The sequence below is a fragment of the Artibeus jamaicensis genome, unplaced genomic scaffold, assembly GCF_021234435.1.
Source record: "Artibeus jamaicensis isolate MK-2021 breed Jamaican fruit bat unplaced genomic scaffold, CSHL_Jam_final contig_477, whole genome shotgun sequence".
Taxonomy (NCBI): Eukaryota; Metazoa; Chordata; class Mammalia; order Chiroptera; family Phyllostomidae; genus Artibeus; species Artibeus jamaicensis.
Window position 1 is genome coordinate 972,623 of NW_026521854.1, and position 21,099 is coordinate 993,721.

General features: G+C 42.4%; 1 protein-coding gene across 1 annotated transcript in view; it reads left to right on the forward strand.

The window, feature by feature from the left end:
- The window catches only part of EBF2 (EBF transcription factor 2), a 192,182-nt gene that overhangs the window by 115,670 nt on the left and 55,413 nt on the right, over window positions 1-21,099 (forward strand). Inside the window, exon 7 of the mRNA XM_037167136.2 lies at window positions 16,894-16,975. Within this exon, the coding sequence (XP_037023031.1) occupies window positions 16,894-16,975 (82 nt within the window). The remainder of the gene's footprint in view (window positions 1-16,893; window positions 16,976-21,099) is intronic.

Consider the following 21,099-nt stretch of genomic DNA (forward strand, 5'->3'; position numbering starts at 1 on the left):
TCGGCAACATCCTGCAGTGTGGGACCAGTGCGGATTTTCTGACTAAATGAAAGACCTTATTACAGCACACTCTGAATCAGAAAAGGTGATGCCTAGAAGTAGGGGTGTGTTCCCTTCGTATAGTTGATGTATAAAGAGTGATGTTCAACTTACTGTGGCATGAGTCCTTTCCACCTCTCTGGGCTATTTCTCTTAGACTTGACCACCATCTAATCCAAGCAATACTGCACTGTTTCCTAGCAAGACTTGGGAAGAACACTAGAAAGACAGGAAAGGTGGAGGTGGGAGGAGAGACTTCATAGACCAGCGTGGTATTTCCTAAATTATCTTTCTTTGGCATTAGCATCGACAGTGGCTGAGCCAGCTTGCTTTTGATTCAGTCCCAGATAATTCACAGAAACCCTCAACCAGGCCACCGTCTGGGGAGGATGAAGAAGTCCTCCACACATGTTACACTGTGGCCTCTCAGTACCTGGGGACATGGAGCCCTCACTTTGTGGTCCTGCCTTGAGGTAGAAGGACTGACAAGTCCCTCTACTCCTCTGAGCTGACTGTGTGTTTGAGTCAAGATTTCTTAGAACACCTGTTGGTTTGGGGTGGTTGAGGAATAGTTTACAATCATGTAAACTGCAAAATGAAGAGAACTGTTATAATTATAATCAACACACACACACACACACAGCAAAGTTGTGTAGAACCTGAAATGAATTGGCTGGTACCTGCAGGAACACTTAAATCTGCCCCTGTGGGTTTCAAAACTAAATGACAGGGATCATCACACTTGACCTTAAAATGCATTCCCTGCATTCCCTGCATGGGCTATATGGGCTTTGCAAAGAAAAAAAATCCTCTTTTCTATCACAGAAATGAAAATTTGCATACCTTCTTCCTTTCCCCAGATCAGCTATGGAGGGATTTGGGGCCCCACAGCCCATCATGACTCAGAGGCAGCTGCTGTGACCTGAGACTGTGCAGCCCTCCAAGGGAGACTGTCCAGAGGCTCGGCCACCCAGTGACTGGGCCCTGAAGAGCTATTCTGTGTTTTTGGCACTTGATACACATACATGCATGCACATGCACACACCGGCAGTACACATGCACGTAGCAGAAGGCACCTGATGAAGTGGATTCATAAGGATTGATTCAAATGATGTATTGGTGGGTTGCAGGGGCCCAGGTGAAGGGGTGGACTTGGGAATTAGAGAATCAGAGGCCAAAGATAATGCCGTCCACAGACCCCAGCTGAACGGTCTAGTATTCTTTCAGTACCTGCCCCACATCCGCACGAGGTGCTGCAGGAGGGCCCTAAGGTGCGTGGTGGAGCCCAGACATTGACATACCGTGTGTTTCCACCCTCGTCAATCACTCTGATGGTCTTCCTCAGCCCTTGGAACACCCTTGGTTTTCTGGAAAGCTGGCTCTTTTCTAGTTAAGAAAGACCAAGAGAAATTCTGAAATGCACAGGGTTGTTTAGGAATAAAATCTCTCATAACTTTTCAAAATTGAGAGTTACAAGGAGAAAAGATGTCAAAATGTCCTCCAAAATGGAAATATTCTCAGGGGCTGAGGTGAAAATACTTCAAGTTTCAGGCCCCACTTGGTTTTGTAATAATAACAGTCAGACAATGAGCAGTGTCACAGGGCTACTGGAGACAGACGGAAACAGGCCTGTGGAGATTGTCCCCCCAAGGCCAAGAGCAGGTGTTTCCAGAGCACCCCAGAAATAGGTCAAGGGACCGCTTCAGTCCCACACTAGAGAGCAAGTTTCTTGTTTTCTTTGTGTCTGGTACATTGCTGAGCACCAGGGCTGAGTGATTATATATATATATATAATCACAAGAGTCAAGATTCAGGCTTATACATCGGATGATCAAACTGCAGAACTTCAGGATTAGCCATGCTCGTGAAAGCCATTTGGCCCTGTTTTCTCTGTGAACAAAGCTGTCTGTGTTGGTTCATTTAATCTAGCATCTATCTGGCAATTATTGATACTAAATTGATTTAGTGTTTTGCAAGATGTTTCAGACACCAAACACAGAAGTCCTGGGTTATTTTACACCTGAAGCCAGGATGTGAGTTCCTTCCTGATGTAATTGGCTCTTGGTTTAACCCCTAAAGTGCAAACATTGATCCTTTCTTAATTTGGTGACTTAATTACTCTCCATGGTACCCTCCTTTTGTGTAATGTATTCTCTGAAAATCCACGGACCCCACTGGGTGGAGAATCACCTGAGTGAGATCATCTTTACTGAGTAGAAAGACAATTTGCTAAATGTGTCATGGTTATTTACCAGAAGGCTGACGATACGGTAGAGACATTAACAATACCTGCTATTTCACAAGAAAGTTATGAAAGGTGTTTTAAGTTGTTTCCCAAAGCACCTAAGTAATTCTGCCAGTATCTCTCAGAGGTATTAGCCAATTTTACAGGGACGACGTGTGAGGGGATGTCTGAAGGGTGGCGAAGGTGAGTGAAACACAGGGAGGTGAAAATATTGTCAGGAACATAGGCAGTAATTGAAGAGGATTGCCTTACTCTTGGGTTTTATCCTCTGGGTCACACTGCCTCCTACATTACATTATCGGTACTAATATGAGCACGGGAGATGAATTTTATAGATTGCAGGAAATGGAGATGACATTTATCTTCACTTGTCAATGAGTCATCTCATTAGGAGAAGGGTAGACATTCAGCCTGGGTTAAACTAGTTGAGTTAAGAACAAAATTAGTTCACAGACTACTTTATCACTTTTTTAAATACAGTAATATAAATGTCAATCTGCTTTGCTTTGTTCATTTTTTTTAAAAAAGGTGTTGTTATTATAATCTTGGCCATCCTCAAGATAGAATATATTCCTAACAAAATACTAAACACCGGAACAAACTGTGAAAGTTCATGAACTAAACTTCACTGGGTCTTTCAGTCCGCTTATGTGAAACTTGAACTAGAAACATACCCCCAACCCCCACTCAAGACCTTGGGTGCCAAATAGGGGACATGGGGACACAGTTTGATTGGCTTAGAGGCTGTATTATCAAAAGAAAACATAGAGCAGTCATGTTACTGGGATGAGTGAAATCTCCTTTTATTTTTTTTCCTAAAAAATAAAAACTGTGGACATGAAATGGACGCCTCGCTGTTTGTTAAGTATAGATACGCTGGACTCACCTTGGCAAGCTGAGGGACGGCAGAAAACAAAGGGCCTGGCTCTCCAGGGTCTGTGGACTTGCTGGGCAGGCTTCTACCAGGAAGAATAGTGAAATCCGAGCTTGTTTCAGATGAATGAGCAGCCCATAGGTTGTGATTCATGCCTGAGAGCAGATGACTTCCTTAGGATCTTTGTAGATATTGAGTATTTGTAGGCTTGCTTTCTCGAGAAAGGTTTTCTTTATTTAATAGAGTCATTTCAATTATACGGTCTCAAGTGAACAGGTTGTGTGGACACCTAATCTACCGCATGGCGGTGTTGGGCCAGAGGCATTTGTGGGCCCTTTGTGGGGTGGCGATCCTGTCCCTGGGATGGGCAGGGAGAGACTGGCATCCCCCGTGTATGAGCTGGCAGAGAATGCCGGGCTGGCCAGAGCTGCTTGACTTTCCCTGGTGTGGCCGTGGCCTCTAGGTGCCCCCCTGGGAGCTGTGGCCATGGCTTTCCCATGCTCCTGGGTCCAGTCCTGCTGCTCATTTAGGTCCTGGCAGCTCCTGGAGGAGGCAGTTCTGTGGCTTCAGAGTGAAGGGTGGTGATGTTTTACTTCCAGGTCATCTGCTGACCCCCTGAGGGAAGTGGTTTTTTTCTTGAAGGGCTGTGTTCCACCAGCCACCGCAAAGAGAGAAACCATGACCTGACTTTACACTCTGGGGCAGAGGAAGGCTCACTTGGGCAAAGCCAAGTAGAGGCAGATGATTCAATATTGAGTAAGTTGATGATCTGGGCCTTTCTTTTTTCTCATGATGTTAAAATTTTAGTCATTTATTTAATTCTCTGCCGCATTCCAACAAAAACTTGTGATGGTTCATTTGGCTTATCAGCATTTCTTTCAAAGGCATTTTGGAGGGTGGGACAGCCAAGTGTGCCAAAAGTCTCAGATGAGTTTGGGGACTAAAGGCAACTTATATTTTTTTGTGTTGTTCTGCATTGTGTGTATGTGTTGACACAATAATGGTATCAGTTCTGGCAAAGGAAATAAGTGGTTGAAATATTTAAAGTTTAGGATCCTTGTATCTACAAGGATATTCCCACAATCTTTTTCTCAAGAAAGATTAAAAAACATTTTTTTAAAATTTGAGTCATCCTGATTTTGTGGTCTTAAGCAAATGTTCTGTGTAGACACATATTCTGCATCAGGCTTTAAGAATAGATATAGTTTAATGAAGAGCAGGAATAATTACCTAAAATCATCTTTAGACATGTTCTGAACTTGTAAAACTCTGTGTAACATAAAACTTAGGCTAAAAAAAGAAAAAAAAAGTCATCCATTTGGATGTTATTTGGAAAGCTGGAGCTCAGCTAGACTCAGCCAAAGACTCTGAAACTTTCGAATAAAATCAGGGCCTTGTTTCTGCCCCATTCACATTGAGCTTTCTTTGCACCTGGGGTAGAAATCCCAGTAACTCAAATGGGATGGAGGTTTTATACCCAGCCTTCATTTTTGAAATAAAGTGGCTCGATTTCACTTTATTTTAGTAAGCCAGAGTACTAGTATTTCTGAGCTCCAGTATTCTGTGGTGTGGAAAAGGAAGGTTAGAAATACGGAATGGCTCAGGAGACCTGCCAGGGCCTGGGTTTGCTTCCAGTGAAGAGTGCTTGGGTTCAGACGGGTCCTGGTTCCATCAGGAGACTTTTTGGTTGGAGCCTCAGTTTTTAAAAGAGACAATGAAAGAAGAGATTCTGGCTATCTACCCATAGGTGGCAACTAACTAGTTAGTGGTCTCTGGGAGGTGACTGGAGTGAGTACAGGAAGCAGTGACATTTGATAATGAAGGAAAGGGATGGAGAGCAAAACCTCTTGATGGCATTAAAAGAAAGGATCTATTTTTGAGTCTCAGATTTGGAAATCTTCAAAAAGTTCATATAGAGATGGTAGAGGCTTGAGAATCAAAGTTTGAATTTAAAAAAAAAACAATCAGCAGTCACGACTGGTTGCTAGAGCATCACACAGAATACGGGGGTTGGGCCCAGATTAGCCCAATGGAATCGTAGTACGATGAGTGGACCACAGCCTGGAATATTATTAGCCTTATCTGAATGCCTTTTATATCAAATTCTTGACCTGATTTTTGTCCCAGTTTCTCTTTAATATCAACTAGGTTTAGTTCTTCCTTTCAGAAAAAAACATTTTAAACAATTCTAATGAAAGCCAGCTGACTCTACTGTAATATAAAATATATTTTGCTAAGGCAGCAACAAAATATTGAAATACCTGGTTTTAAGTTTTTACGTGGGTTTGGAAATGCAGTCTGCAAGTGACTAATATGACACCCGACCTGGTGTTAATAGCCAATGATAACGCCATATGTACCACCTGCTACCTGTCAGGTTACACGGTCTTTCTTTTTCCCTTTTTTGGCATGAAGGTTACATTCGCGGTGAACATGGGTCTTCATGGCCAGAGTGGAGGCGGGCCGTGATACTTTTCTAGAAGAAATAGGGCTTTGATGTAATTATCATCTTGGTTTCTTTCCTTCAGTCACTCCTTCTTCCCAACTTACCTCCCCACATCAACCTCTATGGAGCCCTTAAAAAGGGTAACATACCATCTTGAATTTGGAAACTGGAGGGAGAGAGAAGGAGAGAGAGAGTGTGAATCACAAGCATAAACTAGAATGTTCATGGAGGAAAATCCTCCTGCCAAAAAAATAAAATGACACTTTTTGGAGTGCACAGCTGAGGGGGGCCCATTAGGCAGGGATGCGGATTTGTTAACTGACTGCTTCCCACAGTTGTGTTTAAACTCCACAAAGTCATTTCTCTTCCTTCCTAATAACTTGTCAGGAACTTCTCAAAAGCCCACTCCACACGGATCACCATGGCTTCTCTACTCCCTCCCACTGGCACATATTTTGAAATAAGCTGGGCAAAGCTGAATAAAATACACCCCTCCAAAAAAAACCCCCAACATCCAAACCTAAACCAAACCACTTGCCTGTCGAACGCGTGTGGGACTTGACTGGGTGAGTTATCCGGCTCTTCCCACCCTTATATCCGTTCCAGATACTGTACAGGGGGCTCAGCCCAGTGCTTTTTGGGAGGCAGGGGGTGACCCCCCCCATCCATTCTGAGTTTAAACATTAAGCATTTCTGTGATTTAGAAAAATAGACCTGAACACAGTCAGTTTCCCTGACTACAGAGAAACCAGGTTTCCTACTATTACCATTCAAAATGGAATACGGGGAGTCCAAAAGCTAAGCACAAAACATCAGAATGAGTTTTTCTAAGAAGTGAAGACATTATCTAAGATTTTCATGGCCATTCACATATTTTTGGAAAGAGAATAACTGTAGCCTCTTATTAATATTATTATTCCAGCTGTTGTTATATTCCCTCTGAGGAACTACAAAAGGCACAGAAGGCTCAGTTTCTTCTTGCCTTTTAAAAGTCTTCCTCCCCTGGCCAGGTGGTTCAGTTGGTTGGAACATCGTCCCATGTACCAAAAGGTCGCAGGTCCAATCCTGGTCAGAGCACATGCCTGGGTGTCGGGTTTGATTCTGGTAGGGGCTCACATAGGAGGCAACCAATGGTGTTTCTCTCTGACATCAATGTTTCTCTCTCTCTCTCTCAAATCAAAAAGCATATCTTTGGAAGAGGATTAACTATTTAATCTTTTTAGATGGGTACTAAAGCAAAAGTTATGGCTTGGCTCAGAAAAATTGTCCAAATGTCTTATGTTTCTAAACTCTTGAAGTAATAACATTGCTTAGCTCAGAAAGATGGTTGCAGCTTTTTCCACATGCTGTTAAAATATTTTTCTCACTCCGGATAGTTACTGCAATAGGCTCATGAGGCAGCTTTTCGGGTTCTCCTTCTGGACAAGAAGATGAGGAGGAATCCAGGGTGACTGTCTCTCAGCACAGACACAGAAGTAGAAGCCATCCCACTGGGCTCTCTGGCATCTGCTCTGGCTGTGGCCACAGGCCTGTGCGGTGCTAGTGATCTTTTCAACCTTCTTCTCAAGTCTCCAGCTGCCTTCTGTCCTAGCTTTGTCTGTGTAAAGACATAGATATACATAGAGATAGAGACAGAGATAGGACAGATACAGATACAGATACAGATACAGATACAGATACAGATACAGATACAGATACAGATACAGATACAGAGATATAGCCTGGCTCGTAGTGAGAAGGTGTTTTGCTATAGTAACGAAGCAGGTAAAGAAGTTTCCGTTCTGTATAAAAACTAAATTGCAGTGATAGGCAGCCAGGCACATTTTGAGTGGCTCTCTCCCTTTGGCCTAACAGTCTTCTGGCCACGCATATGAGTGATTTTGCTAAGTGAATGGGCCAAGCAGCTCAATACTCTCTCTAAAATTATTTCTCCTCTCTTTGAAGGTTTAAGAACTTTCCCTGCCAGAACATGCATTTCCCAGCTTTTATAGATTTGTTCTCTACTTGCATGGCTATTTATTAAATTTACTTTGGCCTTCCAGACTCCCACCATATTTAGAATTTTCTAGCAAGTCATCTACCTATACTTTGAGCTCTCCTGATCCTGGTTTAATTTTTGGGTCAAAACTATGTAATTTATTTTGGGGCAAAATTATAGAGCCTTGTGTTTCCAGCACAGCAATGCATATGTTTCTTTGAGACTCCACTCTTCAGCTCTTAGAGGGGGACTCTTCATTGTAATCATTACTGAAAGGATACAGTACTAATGGAACTTAATTGTTTCCACTAGATGCATCTTGGGTGTTTTTGGCAGCCAAAATGAAAATGATTCCAAATACCATCAAAGGGGTTTATAAGCACCCAGCATGCTCAGAGTGTTTTGATATACAGTGGAGTGTTAATATCATTATCTCTCCTAATACAACGTACGGTTACTTTAATCCTCTCCCGCCTCTGTGATCTTAGAAGATCCCACAGATAGAAAGCGAAGAATAAAATACTATATACAAGGAGACAAAGGGAGAATTAGGCCCCATCCTCTGAATGCGATTTTTTGATTGCTTGAGTGTTGGCTTCAAACATGGGCCTTTATCAATACTGACTTCTGTATCTCCCGTGCTCGTCTGAGTTTGCCTGCGACATCAAACATACCTTTCACACATGTTCTTTCCAGATTTTTTTTTAACACTTACTTAGCAGTTTATAGAAGGAAGTGAATGATCTCCTCAAGCTGCTTACAAATTAAAAAAAAATCTGTGCTTATTAATTATGCAGGATTAGTCTAATTATAATTCAGCAAATTAATTAGCGACAGAAGGTGTTCTGAAACATTGGAGTACATTTGCATGTTAAATGGAGAGGCTAGTCTGTAATATATGTAAATTTATGCATGGCTTCATAGTTTAATTTAAAAATTTGCAGCTGCATATGGTATGGGAGCAGGTGAAAAGTCAGTTTTAGTTTAATGATGCTAACAAACATTGGATGGTGTCCTGTCTTAGCAAGAGAATGCACTCCTATCTGCTAACCCACAACTCTGTCATAAGAATATAATATTACACTGATGCTCAAACTCAAGGTTATTAGTGAAGGGGCACATAGGTGCAATGGGCAGAAAGCTGAAAACTGCAGAGAAAAAGCTGCAGTAAGAGGACCCCAAACTCTGAACTTTGTTCACCACTTCATCTGGTATTGCCCATGGAGTCAGTGGGTCTGGGTCTCGGGAAAGTAGCATTCCCGCCTGTGTAAGGAGGGGCAGGTTCCTTTGTGTCTGACTGGTATCTATTCTGGCAGGTGCAAAAAAGTTGTCCAACCTTGATTCCCTTTCCAAATAGTCACATTTGCACTTCATTTCAATTTCCTGGAGCCGTGGGAAAGTTATTACCGAGTTATGAATTAATGGTAGGGTAGAGAGTTTTACACATTGGCCTCAACCATCTGGCAAAACAGTAAAACCAGCAGACCAGGCAGCAGCAAAGGGCTTTTGGTGTAATTGGTGTTCACTGCTCAGCCTAGCATACATGAGCTTCTGGGGGAGGGCCTGTGGCAGAGGGGGAGGGGAAGGCGGCAGAAGGGGAAAAGGGGCACTAAGGAAATAGGACGGTAAGGACCCATTAAGCTGATGGCTGGCTAATAACTTCATTTCTCTCCTTCACCCGAGTAGTCACGGCATTAGAATGGGAAATAGATTTGTATTCTAATTCTGCAGTCTCACTGAAAGATGTTTCCTGAATTCAGTAACATGTTCAGTCTCACCCAGTCTTTTTTCCTTTTCTTGAGAAGAAAAAGGAAAGGATACAGCAAAAAAAAAAAAAAAAGATACTGTCTGAAAAAAAGAAAAAGATGGAATTGGGCACATGGCAAAGAGCCCTCCAAAGACATTTTATGAGAACAATTGGAATTACAAATATGCTCTTAAGTGTTGTGTTTCATTCCAATTCAGGCCCAAAGAGTTCAATTATTATTTTCATTAATGGTGTCAGATTTCCATTCGAGTGCAAAAACAAGGACTTTTCCTTAGAGGTTTTTCCCTGCCAGTCTCATGGTGCCAAGTGATGGAATTCAGGGGAGTGAAGATGCATCTGAACATAGAGGGAAAAAAATTCCAATCTATAATCCCAGGTTCTCAGAAATGGTAGCGTGTTGCTGGTCAGAAATAAGTGGAGAATCCAAGTGGTCTCCTTGTTTTGGCAGCTCGGCGACTGTTCACAGTCAGTTGCTCGCCACTTGAGCGATGGGAGACATTCCCTCTAAGAAGAAATCGTGAAATGGCTTTGAAATGAAGTCTGTCGATAGGGAGTCAGATTACACAGTGGGGACTTCTCTCCCTCCTGGTGCCTAAATGAATACAGCAGATCCTGCTCCGGAGGCCTTGCGTTCGGTAATGAAGGCGCGATTGCCAAACTGAAATGCCACTTCCAGGAGCTTGTAATGGGCGTGAATGGCGAACAGAGAAGGGCCTGATGCCAGTTTGGAACTAGAGGAGCGTGCGCAGCTCTGAACTCATTCTGCCTGACCATTGCTTACCGAAAACGGTGGTGAGGGTTTAGACCCACCATCTTTTTGTTGTTTTTGTTCATTTCCTGCAATCTGTTGTAACAGATTGATTACATGTTCTTTTTTTTAAAAAAAAATCTCCCTAAAACTTAAGAGAAGATGTCCAAGTGGGATATATATATATATATATACACACACACACACATTGGAGAGTTAAGGAACTTAAATTTGCGGGAACACCCTCTGGTAACTTTGTATGGAAAATGGGCCATTTAAAATGGGGTAGGAAGAAAGGGCAGTTCAGGGGAGCGGGTATAAGCCTGTCTGGTGAAAGGTGAAGGAGGCAGTTGACGAGGTATCAGGCATTTACCGAAACATTTTGCATGGATAACTATTCCTTACTACTGGCCTAGAAAGTCATGTTACAAATGAAGAAAGTGAAGGTCCCTAATTTTGACAATAAATATTAAGCAAGCAAAAATAATAAAATTACAGAAGCCTTGACCTCATGTGGAAATGGCTTGGTAAAGACACCCCAAAGACTGAACCCATCTGCTACGAAAGGAATTAACTTGATGGTCTATTTAAACATCTCCAGTGTAGGAGGGTCTCCTCTGTCTCTTGGGTAATGCTTTTAAGAGTTAGCTTTGTTCACTTGATCCTCAGAAAATGTTTTCCAAGATTTAATTCAACTGATGTTACACATTCGACTTCAGGCTTTTTTCCCCTCCAAAGTTGTGATGGGCAAGTGTCCTTGCATCTTCCTCAGGCGTGCAAGCAGCTTTTTACATTCTTGTGCAGGGGGCTGCTGAGTCTGTGCCACCTTTGTGCCAAGTGGGTCTTGAGACGTTTGGTTTTCTGAGTATCTAATAGGCTTGCTCATTTTCCTCTGCACACTCCTCAATGGCCACAGAATTTCTAGAGAGTGCAGCCCCTGATAGAAATGAAAGACATTTTTTTGCTTGTTTGCTTGTTTTGTTTTATAGCACAAAGAATGACTCCACCCTCATTTGGGGAGTAAGGTGGAGGATGCAAGGTAGATCAATGTAGACATGTAGATACATGTAGATCAATGAGGCACCGGTCTCCGAAACAGAGAGCAGCCAGGCAGTGTGTCCCCTCTCCCTTCAAAGGAAGCCTCGCCAAGTCCCTGGCAGGGCAGCGTTTTTCCGAGAGTCAGCAAACCAGAATTGTGCTCTTGGCTCTTCCACTTACTAGCAAGTCATCTGACTTTTATGAGCCTCGTTCACCTTCCCTGTAAAAGGGAGACGTTAATTCTTCTAATCTCAGAGTTGGGGGCATTAAATGAAAACATACATGGCAAATAATATATAGTGAACGAATTTGGGCTTTTTAAACTTATTATTATAATCATCATTGTAACCAGTCCTTCAGCCAAGTGACTAGAGAGGTTGAGTATAGTTGGAGGTAAGAAAATTTATTGCTTAAAAATGTCTGTAAATTTAAATTGTTTGGAATCTGAAATGGTTGTTTATTGAAAGAGTCTAGGTGAATAAGCTTTAATGGTAATGTTCCCTAGGAATGTCTGTGGAGATGGAAGTTGTTTTTTTTTACCTTCTTTGTTTATATATTTATGTTTACTTTTCAAGGGATTATATAAGTAAATGGGTTACATAGAAAAATCAGCTTATAAAAACGCACATTTGGTTTAAGTGACAATATGGCCCTCTCACTCTGCCTGGTTTCCCAGCGGGGTAAGCTCCGGAGGGTCCTGGGAGAAGAGAAGCAACCAGCCACTCCTTTCAAGTCTGGTTTTATGATGTAGTCCATCCCCGCATTTGGTAGTGCTCAGAAATGCTGTTTTCAGAAGCACTCCAAAACAGTGGAAGCCAACTGTATTTTAGATAGGAATCTGGAAAAGGATATTTCATAGTTAATCCACATAAACTGTGTTTTCCTTGAAAATCAGTGGGCATAGAACTTTAAGCACCTATGTAATCTGTGAGGCTGTATCAGTTCTGTATGTGGCTCAGCCTTTAGTGGTCCAGCCCACTTCTGTGGCCACTGTGGTGGAGAGAGAACCAGAGACAGCAAACTCAGGCATGGCCCTCAGAGAGTGGGGATGTTCTCATCCCCGTGGTGTGTGGATATGACCACAGCACTGCAGAAGTTGTTTCCAGAGTAGGCAGAATTAGATTTTTTTTGAAGACGAAAGGCATTTTATAAATGATTTTGTGTAGAGTAAGGCTCTGCATAATGGTAGCTGTTGCTAGTGCCAAGTTCTCAGTCCTTTGATATACATCCCGGCCTAATCTTTTCGTTAAAAGAAGCTTTTGTGCCTTCCACAGTGCCTTCTTAAAGGTGTTACATATTACAGTTCTTGAGAAGGCACTAGGTTTTGGATTTCAAATTGGAGGTAAATTCTTCCACACATCTGGAGAAATACGATGCTGGGCTTTGTACTGGTCAGATCATTGGTTATATTCCTGGAATCTGGTGTGAATATTAAGTAGTTACCCTTCCTGTGATTTAGAGACTCCTCACTGCCCCACCTCCAGACCTTAACTCTTCATCCTGTTTGTACATCTAGTGTGCATCTCAGTTTCTAGTCGGGATGGCTCAGCACACGCCTTGAGCCACCTAGGCGCTTTCCTTTTATTCTCAAATAGTGCAAGTGTCCCCATATTCCAGAGATTCGGGAGGAAGGAGGTTTCCTGGGTACCAGGTGAGCCCCTGGGCTTGTGCATAGACCCATATTCAGAGATCTCCGGACTCATCTCAGAATCCAAAGAAGCACATTTTGGATAGTTTGGTTGTGTGCTCCATGAAGACAAGGATTTTCCCATCTTGTTGGCTATCATGACCGAAAATTCGTAGCACATATTGCACACTTAATAACTGATCCAATAAATAAATGAATGAATGAACTCACCAGGGTTTTCAATAGTGGCATTTAATTTTATGGCACTGTCTTTGACCTAATGTTTCCCACCTGGGGTGCCAGAGTCCCCTTACTCTCCAAGAAGCCAGAATCCTTTATGGTTTTGTTGTTGTTGTTGCTTTTTTCAGACCGTGCTTCCTGAAGTTGCTTTTTAAACAGCTATACTGAAATATTATTTACATACCATAGGGTTCATCCATTCCAAGCGCACAGTTGGTTTCTAGTGCAGTCACAGAGTTCTGCAACCATCACCACACTCTAGTTGATGCAGGAAACATAGAACGCCGGATGGAACTTGCTGCCAGAAAGGCCCAGGTTTAAATTCTTGTTTCTGTCACTTACAAGCTGTGTGACCTTGGGCAAATGTATAAATTCTTGGTGATTTGCCTTTTCTAGCTGTGAGGTGATCTGTCACTCATAAAGTTGTGAGAAATAAATGAGGCAATGTATGTCAGAAACATAGCTGGGAGCATGGCACAGAGGTGGTGATTGGCTAACCTTCATCCCCTGCCCTCTGTGACCCTGCCCTCTGTGACCTCTGTGACCCTCCCGCCTTGGAAGCGTGGGGAAAGGATGCTACAGGAAAGGTGCTCTTGCTCAACCACCTGCCCGTTTGCCTCACGCTACTGCAGCTCTGGCCAAGCCCCCAGCCAAGATGCCGCATTTTCGACCCACCAGCCAGCCCTGCTTGTTTTTCTGTAAGTCTCAGATCAGTGGGTTTGGCTTCTCCCTCAGAAAACCCTGCACCCACCTCCACTTGGGCTTCAGTAAGTCGTGATCTTTTTGTTTTCAGTGGTTTCTTCCCCCAAAGTGGCCATTTCTGGAGGGTTCTCAACTCTACGTATTTTTCTTAGCAATCATAGAATATTAATGTTGGAAGGAATCCTAGGGATAATCCAGTTAAACCTTCTTAACAGTTGAAAAAACCAAGGCCCAGAGAAGTGAGGTAACTTGATTACAAAGTTAGTTGGTAGCAGATCAAGGCTAGCCCAGCGTCAGCATTTAATAAATATTTGTGGAGTGAAGGAATGCCCTTTGGTACATTCTCTTGCCTCAGTTGAGATCTGAGTTCAGTTTTTTTTATTACTTTTTAAAAATTTTACTTTTCAATTACAGTTCACTTGAGTTCACATTTGGACTCCACCTTTCTGTTCCCCTTTAACTATAAAACGAGGACAAACATGTCACTGTTAGTGTTTACTCTTAAAGAATGAGATCAGAGGCCCTGCAAAGTGTACCACGCTAAGTGACGATAATATTTATGTAGTCAACATTGTTTGGAGAAAGTGAAAATAACAACTTCCATCCCGATGAGAATCTGCACATTTGGTCTGAATCTTGTAATTCACTTCAGTTTCCCATTTCTGAGTAGGGAGAGCTGACATTTTCCAGGCAGCTCTGGCTTCGCGGGGATCTGGACACAAGGGATTTTCTTCCCTGAAAGTTACCCTGGGGTTAATGGCTGGTGGGATAGGGAAGGGTTCTGCGCAGGGGCCCTGAGCATGATGTGTAGAAGGGTGCGGGGTGGGGGTGGGGGAAGGTGGAAGACATCCATAAAGAGAAAAAAAAAATTGGAGGTGTCTGTAAGCCCCAGAATTCCTTTAGAATCATTTTAGGTCTACATACAAGGTATCAGGCCATAATTTCTGGACATCTAGAAATAGCAATTGCTATGCCTTTCTTAGAAAGTACTATATGCTAAAAGAGAATCACTCTCTTAGCCTTTGTGAACGGGGCTGTGAGACCCCAGGCCAGCAAGCAGTGTTTTCTGTCCTAAGAACTGTTAAGGGTCCTCATTTAAAAATGAATAAAGCCTTTCAGCAGGCCCCTTGTTTCCTTAAATCACTCTGATTTTATGTAAACATTTATCTCCTTTGCACTTTTTCACCCACCACACCAAGCCTATACTAATGCCTTCGTCAACATTAATGTTTTCACCAGATACGTTCTGGAGGAAGGGTGGGGTAGGCTAGAGGAAATTGAGTTATAAGGAGCTCGGTTGTGGGAAAACTTTCCCCAAATCAAGGAGTTAGTGAGGAAGATCATTGGATTTGATTTTAGCGGGGTTCGTAGTAGGGATTTTAGTGAGGCGGCGGTCAGTGCTATGGGAGGGGAAGGGTAAATCACTGATGGAAGTGTTGGGGAGCAAATGTGGTGTGAGGGTGGGGACTATTGTTTGGAGACAGACTCACCAGGGAAAAAAGCAAATCTTAAGTCTATCATGAGAGCATCTCTACTCATGGCTGGTACCTGTAGATGACTGCCATTTCCCCTTTAAAAAAAAGAAACAAATGAAATGTTTGACTTCTGATCCATCTTTTCTTAAGTAAAAGCAGCTGCCGTGCTAGCGTGCTCCAGTGGCCATGGGCAGACGTCCACGGCACTTGGGCTGCTGCACAGGCGGTGGGCTGGTGGCCCGGTGGCCCCTGCCCTGGCACTCGGTGGGCCCGTGGACCCCGCCTGCCCCACAGAAGGGTGAAAGAGATGTGAAAAGCAGATGTTGCAAAATAATGAAAAAATACTTAACTGTTATTTCTAAATTCACACCCAACCTTATTCATTAGATAGGGGTCAGGAACACTTGGCTAAATATTCTTAGCAAATCTGGAGGAAAAGAGACTCAAATAGGAAAAAAAAAAATGCTCCGAAGCGTGCAGGTCCCCTTCTCTCCTTTATCATTTACTCTTTATCTTTCCATCAGGTTTTTTTAAAGTGTGAAATACCATCAGTTGGAACACTCTGATTCTTGTGTGTGATTTTTGAAAAATTAAAAATAAGTAGAAGGTCAGCAGGAGAGCACTTCAACGACCATTGCTTTAAAATAGATTTTTGGAAGCATTGTTGATTTTGACTTAGTTTTGTTGGTAAATCCTGGGGAAAATGTATATCTTTTCCTTTAAAGTTCTAATTCAAGGCATGGATGTGAGAGTTCTGAAGGGACTTTGGGACTGCGGTAAAATTTCGTTGTCATAGTAACAGAAAGGGAAATAGGCCCAGCTCACCTGGGACTTTAGCACTGCAAAAGCTGGATTTTTTTTTTAAGGAAAAGGACTCTGCAAGTAAAATAAATGAAAAACTTATTGTGTTTTTGAAACAAAATTCCAAACATTAAATATGTAAATGGCTGAAAAGGCCACTTCTGCCCTTTTTCTTGGTGGATGTACTTGTCCAATTAAAGATGCCTTTACATTGCTCAGATACTTCATTTAGCAGAATATTGGCTCAAAAAACATTTGTTATGAATGATGACCTCAGACCATTATCCCGTGCCTTTATATTTTCTGGATATTCTGTACAAGGTCTGAAAGGACATTCACACTTGTTATTAATCATAAAAAGCCCAGAATACATCCAGCACAGACTGACTCCGTGATTGGATGGTAACAGAACATTTTCTGATTTTTATACACATTGGTTGAAAATACTAGGCCTCCTTTGTGTGTGGGGGTGTATGTGTGAGGTGTGGAGCAGGAAGGCGTGTGTGGCCAGCAGAAAGCCACGTACATGAGGAACCCTGGGATTCTGGGCTAAGCCAGGCAATTTTTCACCCTGGAGCAAGACATTTTTGCGCGGCAGGAGTCGCTGCTGCTTTTAAAGACTTGGGGGCGGAGGGCAGGGAGAGCCCTAGTAACTTGGGGGTAGGCGTGCAAACCAGAACCCAGCTTGTGAATCACTTCACAATCCTTCACAGTGGAGCTGACTGGCGACGGAAAACATCTACATTTTCGAATTGCTGAGGGTCAGCCATGTTCCTGCAGGGGCAGGGCCTGCTGAAATTCCCCAGGCCTGAAATACAATCAGTTTCCAATCAAACCTAATAGAATGCAGGGATAGTCTCTCCTAAAAAACATTTACTGAAAAAAATGTAACACATTGCTTTCTTTTCACAGATTCTTTTTAAAATTTTTCCTCAAGTGCAATCAAAATTGTTTGAAAACAGCAGGAAACCCACGGGACATGAGGAGGTTCCAGGTAAGGGACCTGCAGATCTTTCCTGGGAAGTAAGTCATCCTATTTTCTCTCTCTCTCTCTCTGAACACATGATTCACTGAGATCGCTAACAATGAAAAAGGTAACTGTAAATGATAACCCTCATCATTTACATGGAGCGCATGGAGGAGGGTTTCTTCATTTTACAGTCTTCCGGCCTCAGCCTTCAGTGCCAAAGCCCGGGGGGAGGGGGGCAGCAGCCTGAGCTGGAGATTTGATTTTAAGCCCTCAGGCTGCCCTTGGCACACACAGCTGCCCGCAGCAGGAACCGTGTTCTTGATATTCAGCCACCTTGGGATTTCTCAAAGCAGCGGCTCTGTGCTTTCTGCAAGCAACAGCCTCTTTCTCCTCTTTTCCACCGATTAACTATTCCGTGGTCTCTCTCGGAGCCTTTTGGAGAGCAGCCGCCCAGACAGCCGTGGTCACTTTAAGATCGCAGCATGACAACAAGACCCACGGGACAGTGACCCAGCTGCCTGGCAGTTAAATCTGCCACCGGTTTCATCACCCTTGCCACGGACGCACGGAGGATGCAGGCTAATAAAAACACACAGCGAGGCAAAGTGTGTCAGGTCGGAGATGAGTGGAAGAGCAGCCCCTCCTCCCTTAATCTTTGAAGGACCCCCACTTAATCCGCCAAATGGCTTTCCTGCCGCTCACGTCCAGTGGAAATCCGCAGTGTTCCCTGCCCCACAGAAAAATGTAAAATGTGTTCAACAACAGTGTTCAGGCTTGAGACTTTAAAAAATAATGCTGGCAGAAAGAGAAAGATGGGGGGGGGGGGACGGCGATTAGCCTCCTGTTCCAGGTGGAGAAGGGGAGTGACTGTTCTCTGACCACAGGAAGGGGCCGGAGCGTCCTGCGGCTGTGAGGGGTGCAGCCACTAGGTGTATGGCTCTGCTGTTGCCTTCTTGAAATTGTGAATAATTTCTGAACACGGGGCTGCGCATATATATTTTACACTAGACCCCACAAATTGTGGTTCAGGAACCGAGTCGTGGAAGAGTTTAGCAGAGAGAGGAGGATGTAGACAGAGGCCAAACAGAACTACTTGGAAAAAAAGAATTCTTTTTTCATCACCTCATGGTTATCAATCTTAGTGGGACCGGGGCATTTTTTTGTTAGTTATTTAACACTGTTGCTAGTCTCTCAGAGAAAAAAAAATTAAGCGCCCCCTCTCCATGCTGCATTATATGGAGAAATAGAGGAAGCTGCCTTGGGGATGTGGTATGATCATTGTGCGGGAGGAAGTTGATGGTACTTGCTGTTACGGAAATGCAGGCAATGGGAACGTGAATAATTTCAGCCCCCAAAAAGCGTGACATTCAAAAGAATTCAAAGTGTCTCAAGGACCAAAGTTTAGCTTTCCCTTCTGTAAGAAAAGAGGCAAGAAGAGAAGCTGGGATGTGGATTCCTAGTCTGTATTCTCTCCCTTTACTTCCAAAGTTTTAACTTTGAGAATACTCTGATAATGACATTGGAAGAGGCTTTTAACAGAATGCCTTGGTGTTTGATTTGTCCCAAACTGTGGAAAGGTATTCACTAAGCAAATGCATGCTGGTATTTTCTTTCTCTACTTCTTTAGTCATTGACTAAGTGAGGTTTTTAATGTGCCTGAGTTTTTAACAGGGTTACAATAAATATTGTAGTCTCTAAAAGGATGAGGAATTTTTATTCAATGTGAAAGTAATTTCACTTTTGCAAAGACAAGAGGAAAAATCTATTTAAAAAATTTGTAGAGTCTGTGATTATCTATATCCAGGGTAGGGCTAAAGACAATTGGCAGGGTTTTTCTTTTTTTTTTGGGGGGGGGGGCGGGTTGCAGTTTTTACTGAGATAAAATTCATATAATCTATCATTCACCATTTTATCTATTTTAAAACGTACAATTCTGTGGCATTTAGTGTATCCACAGTGTTGTGCAATGATCACCACTATGTAATTCCAGAACATTTCCATCATCCCAAAAAGAAACCCCATATTTCGCAGTTCCCTTTTCTCCCCACCTGCTGGTAACTGCTCACCTACTTTTTGTCTCTGTGGATTTGTCTGCTGTAGACTTTTCATATAAATGGAGTCGTATAATACGTGGACTTTGGTGTCTGATTTCTTTCAAGTTCGCCCTTGTGGTTCAGCGCTTCTTTATTGTTTATCGCTGAATAATATTCTATTATAAGGACATGCCACATTTTGTTTAACTTTATATCATTTGATGGACACTTGGGTTTCTACTTCTTGGCTTTTATAAATAATACTATTGTGAACATTTGTGTACAAGTTTTTTTTTTTTGTGAGCACCTAGTCTGAGTTCTTTTGAGTACATATCTGAGAGCAGGATTTCTGGGTTCTATGGTAACTGTAACTTCCTGAGAACTGTCTCCCCTGTGGCTCCACCATTTTACAATTTCCAACAGTAACATGCAGAGGCTCCAATTTCTCCGCATCTGCCAATGCTTGCTATTTTTCTGTTTTAATGTTTTCTTAATTCTAGTCATCCTCTGAGTGTGAAGTGGTATCTTATTGTGGTTTTGATTTTCTTTCCCCAATGATTTTGAGCATCTTTTCTTGTACTTACGGACCATTTGTGAATCTGCTTTGGAGAAATGTCCATTCAGATCCTTTTCCCATTTTTAAATTGTGTTATTTGTCTTTTTATTGTTGAGTTGTTGGAGTTCTTTATATATTCAGGCTACTGGGCCCTTATTTGATAAGTAATTGATTTATAATTATTTTTTTCTCATTCCATCATTGTTTTTTCACTTTATGGAAAGTGTCCTCTAATGAACAAAAGAATTGGCAGATTTTATGCTGTAGTCTGATTCTATTAAGTGTATAACCTTCTATGAAAGCTCTTTTACACAGAGAAGGCTATTATGGAGAAATGCTCAACTATGTGTGTAATGGTCAAGTGAGAAACTTGGATCAAGTTAAAAATATGAAACAAAACCAGAGCAAGTAGGCATCCGTGGTGATGGGCAGGAGGGTCAGCAGGGATGGTGATTTAAGAATTCCTGGAATAGATATCTCATTCAGAAAGAAAAGGTAATCATTTTAAGCCATATAGATGATTATTTCAATTCTCCACCTTTGTTATATGAGTAAATATACTTTTAATGTGAACTGTTCTTTTGTGAAGATTTGATCTGAACAGAATAGAAATATATGAAATATTTCTAATCAAATCATGAATCCAACCAATGTCTCTCTCCTCTCTCACTCCTTCTCTTTCTCTTGTGCCCCAAACACTGGTGGAACTTGAATTCTTTTCCGAAAAGTGATCAAATGAGAACAAAATCATGCCATCAAACTTATTTTCCATCCTGAACCAAAACTCTCTTTAATTCAGTTCAAGTCCTGAGTATCATGGGCATATATAAACTATTTATTGAAATGCAGTGGACTTTAACCCTTTTTGGCCCAGACCCCTTTGAGAATTTGGTAAATGCCATAGTTTCTGTCCCCACAAAAAGCTACATTTTAACAAAGTGTCAAGTGGCCAATAAGTGTCTCTCTACCAGGCATGCATGCCCGATGCTCCTGTGTGTCCCCACTCAGCAGGCACCCCTCACTGATGTCTACTGCACGGTACCTTTCTGTGCCCTCTGCCCTCTGCCAGAGAATACTTCGCTCCCTCCTGCATTTGCCATTTCCACTCGCGATTCAGCACTGCACCTGAGTGCTGCCTGCTCCGTGAGGCATTTTCTGACTCCCCGGCAGACCTTCCGATTCCTTGTTCTGTGCCAGCCTATTCCAACACAGTCAATCACATTGTCATGCAATTGTTGTTTGTCTGATAGACTGTGTGCTGCTTCAGGGTCATTAGTGTCTTTTATTTATTTTTATATCTCTTAATGCCTAGCATAGTGCCAGCCACTCTATGGGGCTCAATAAATTGTTATTGAATGAACTAAAATTTTAACAGATAATGTTTTTTAAATGGAAGGAAGGAAAGAAGGGGGAAAATAAAAGAAAAGATTTCCAGGGCTCTCAAAGTATCTTATATTTTAACTTTATTTTTTATTGTTGATACTATTACAAATGTCCCCACTTTCCCTACAAAGTATCTGAATCCATGGACCATGGACTGCGTGTGCAGAAAATCACTT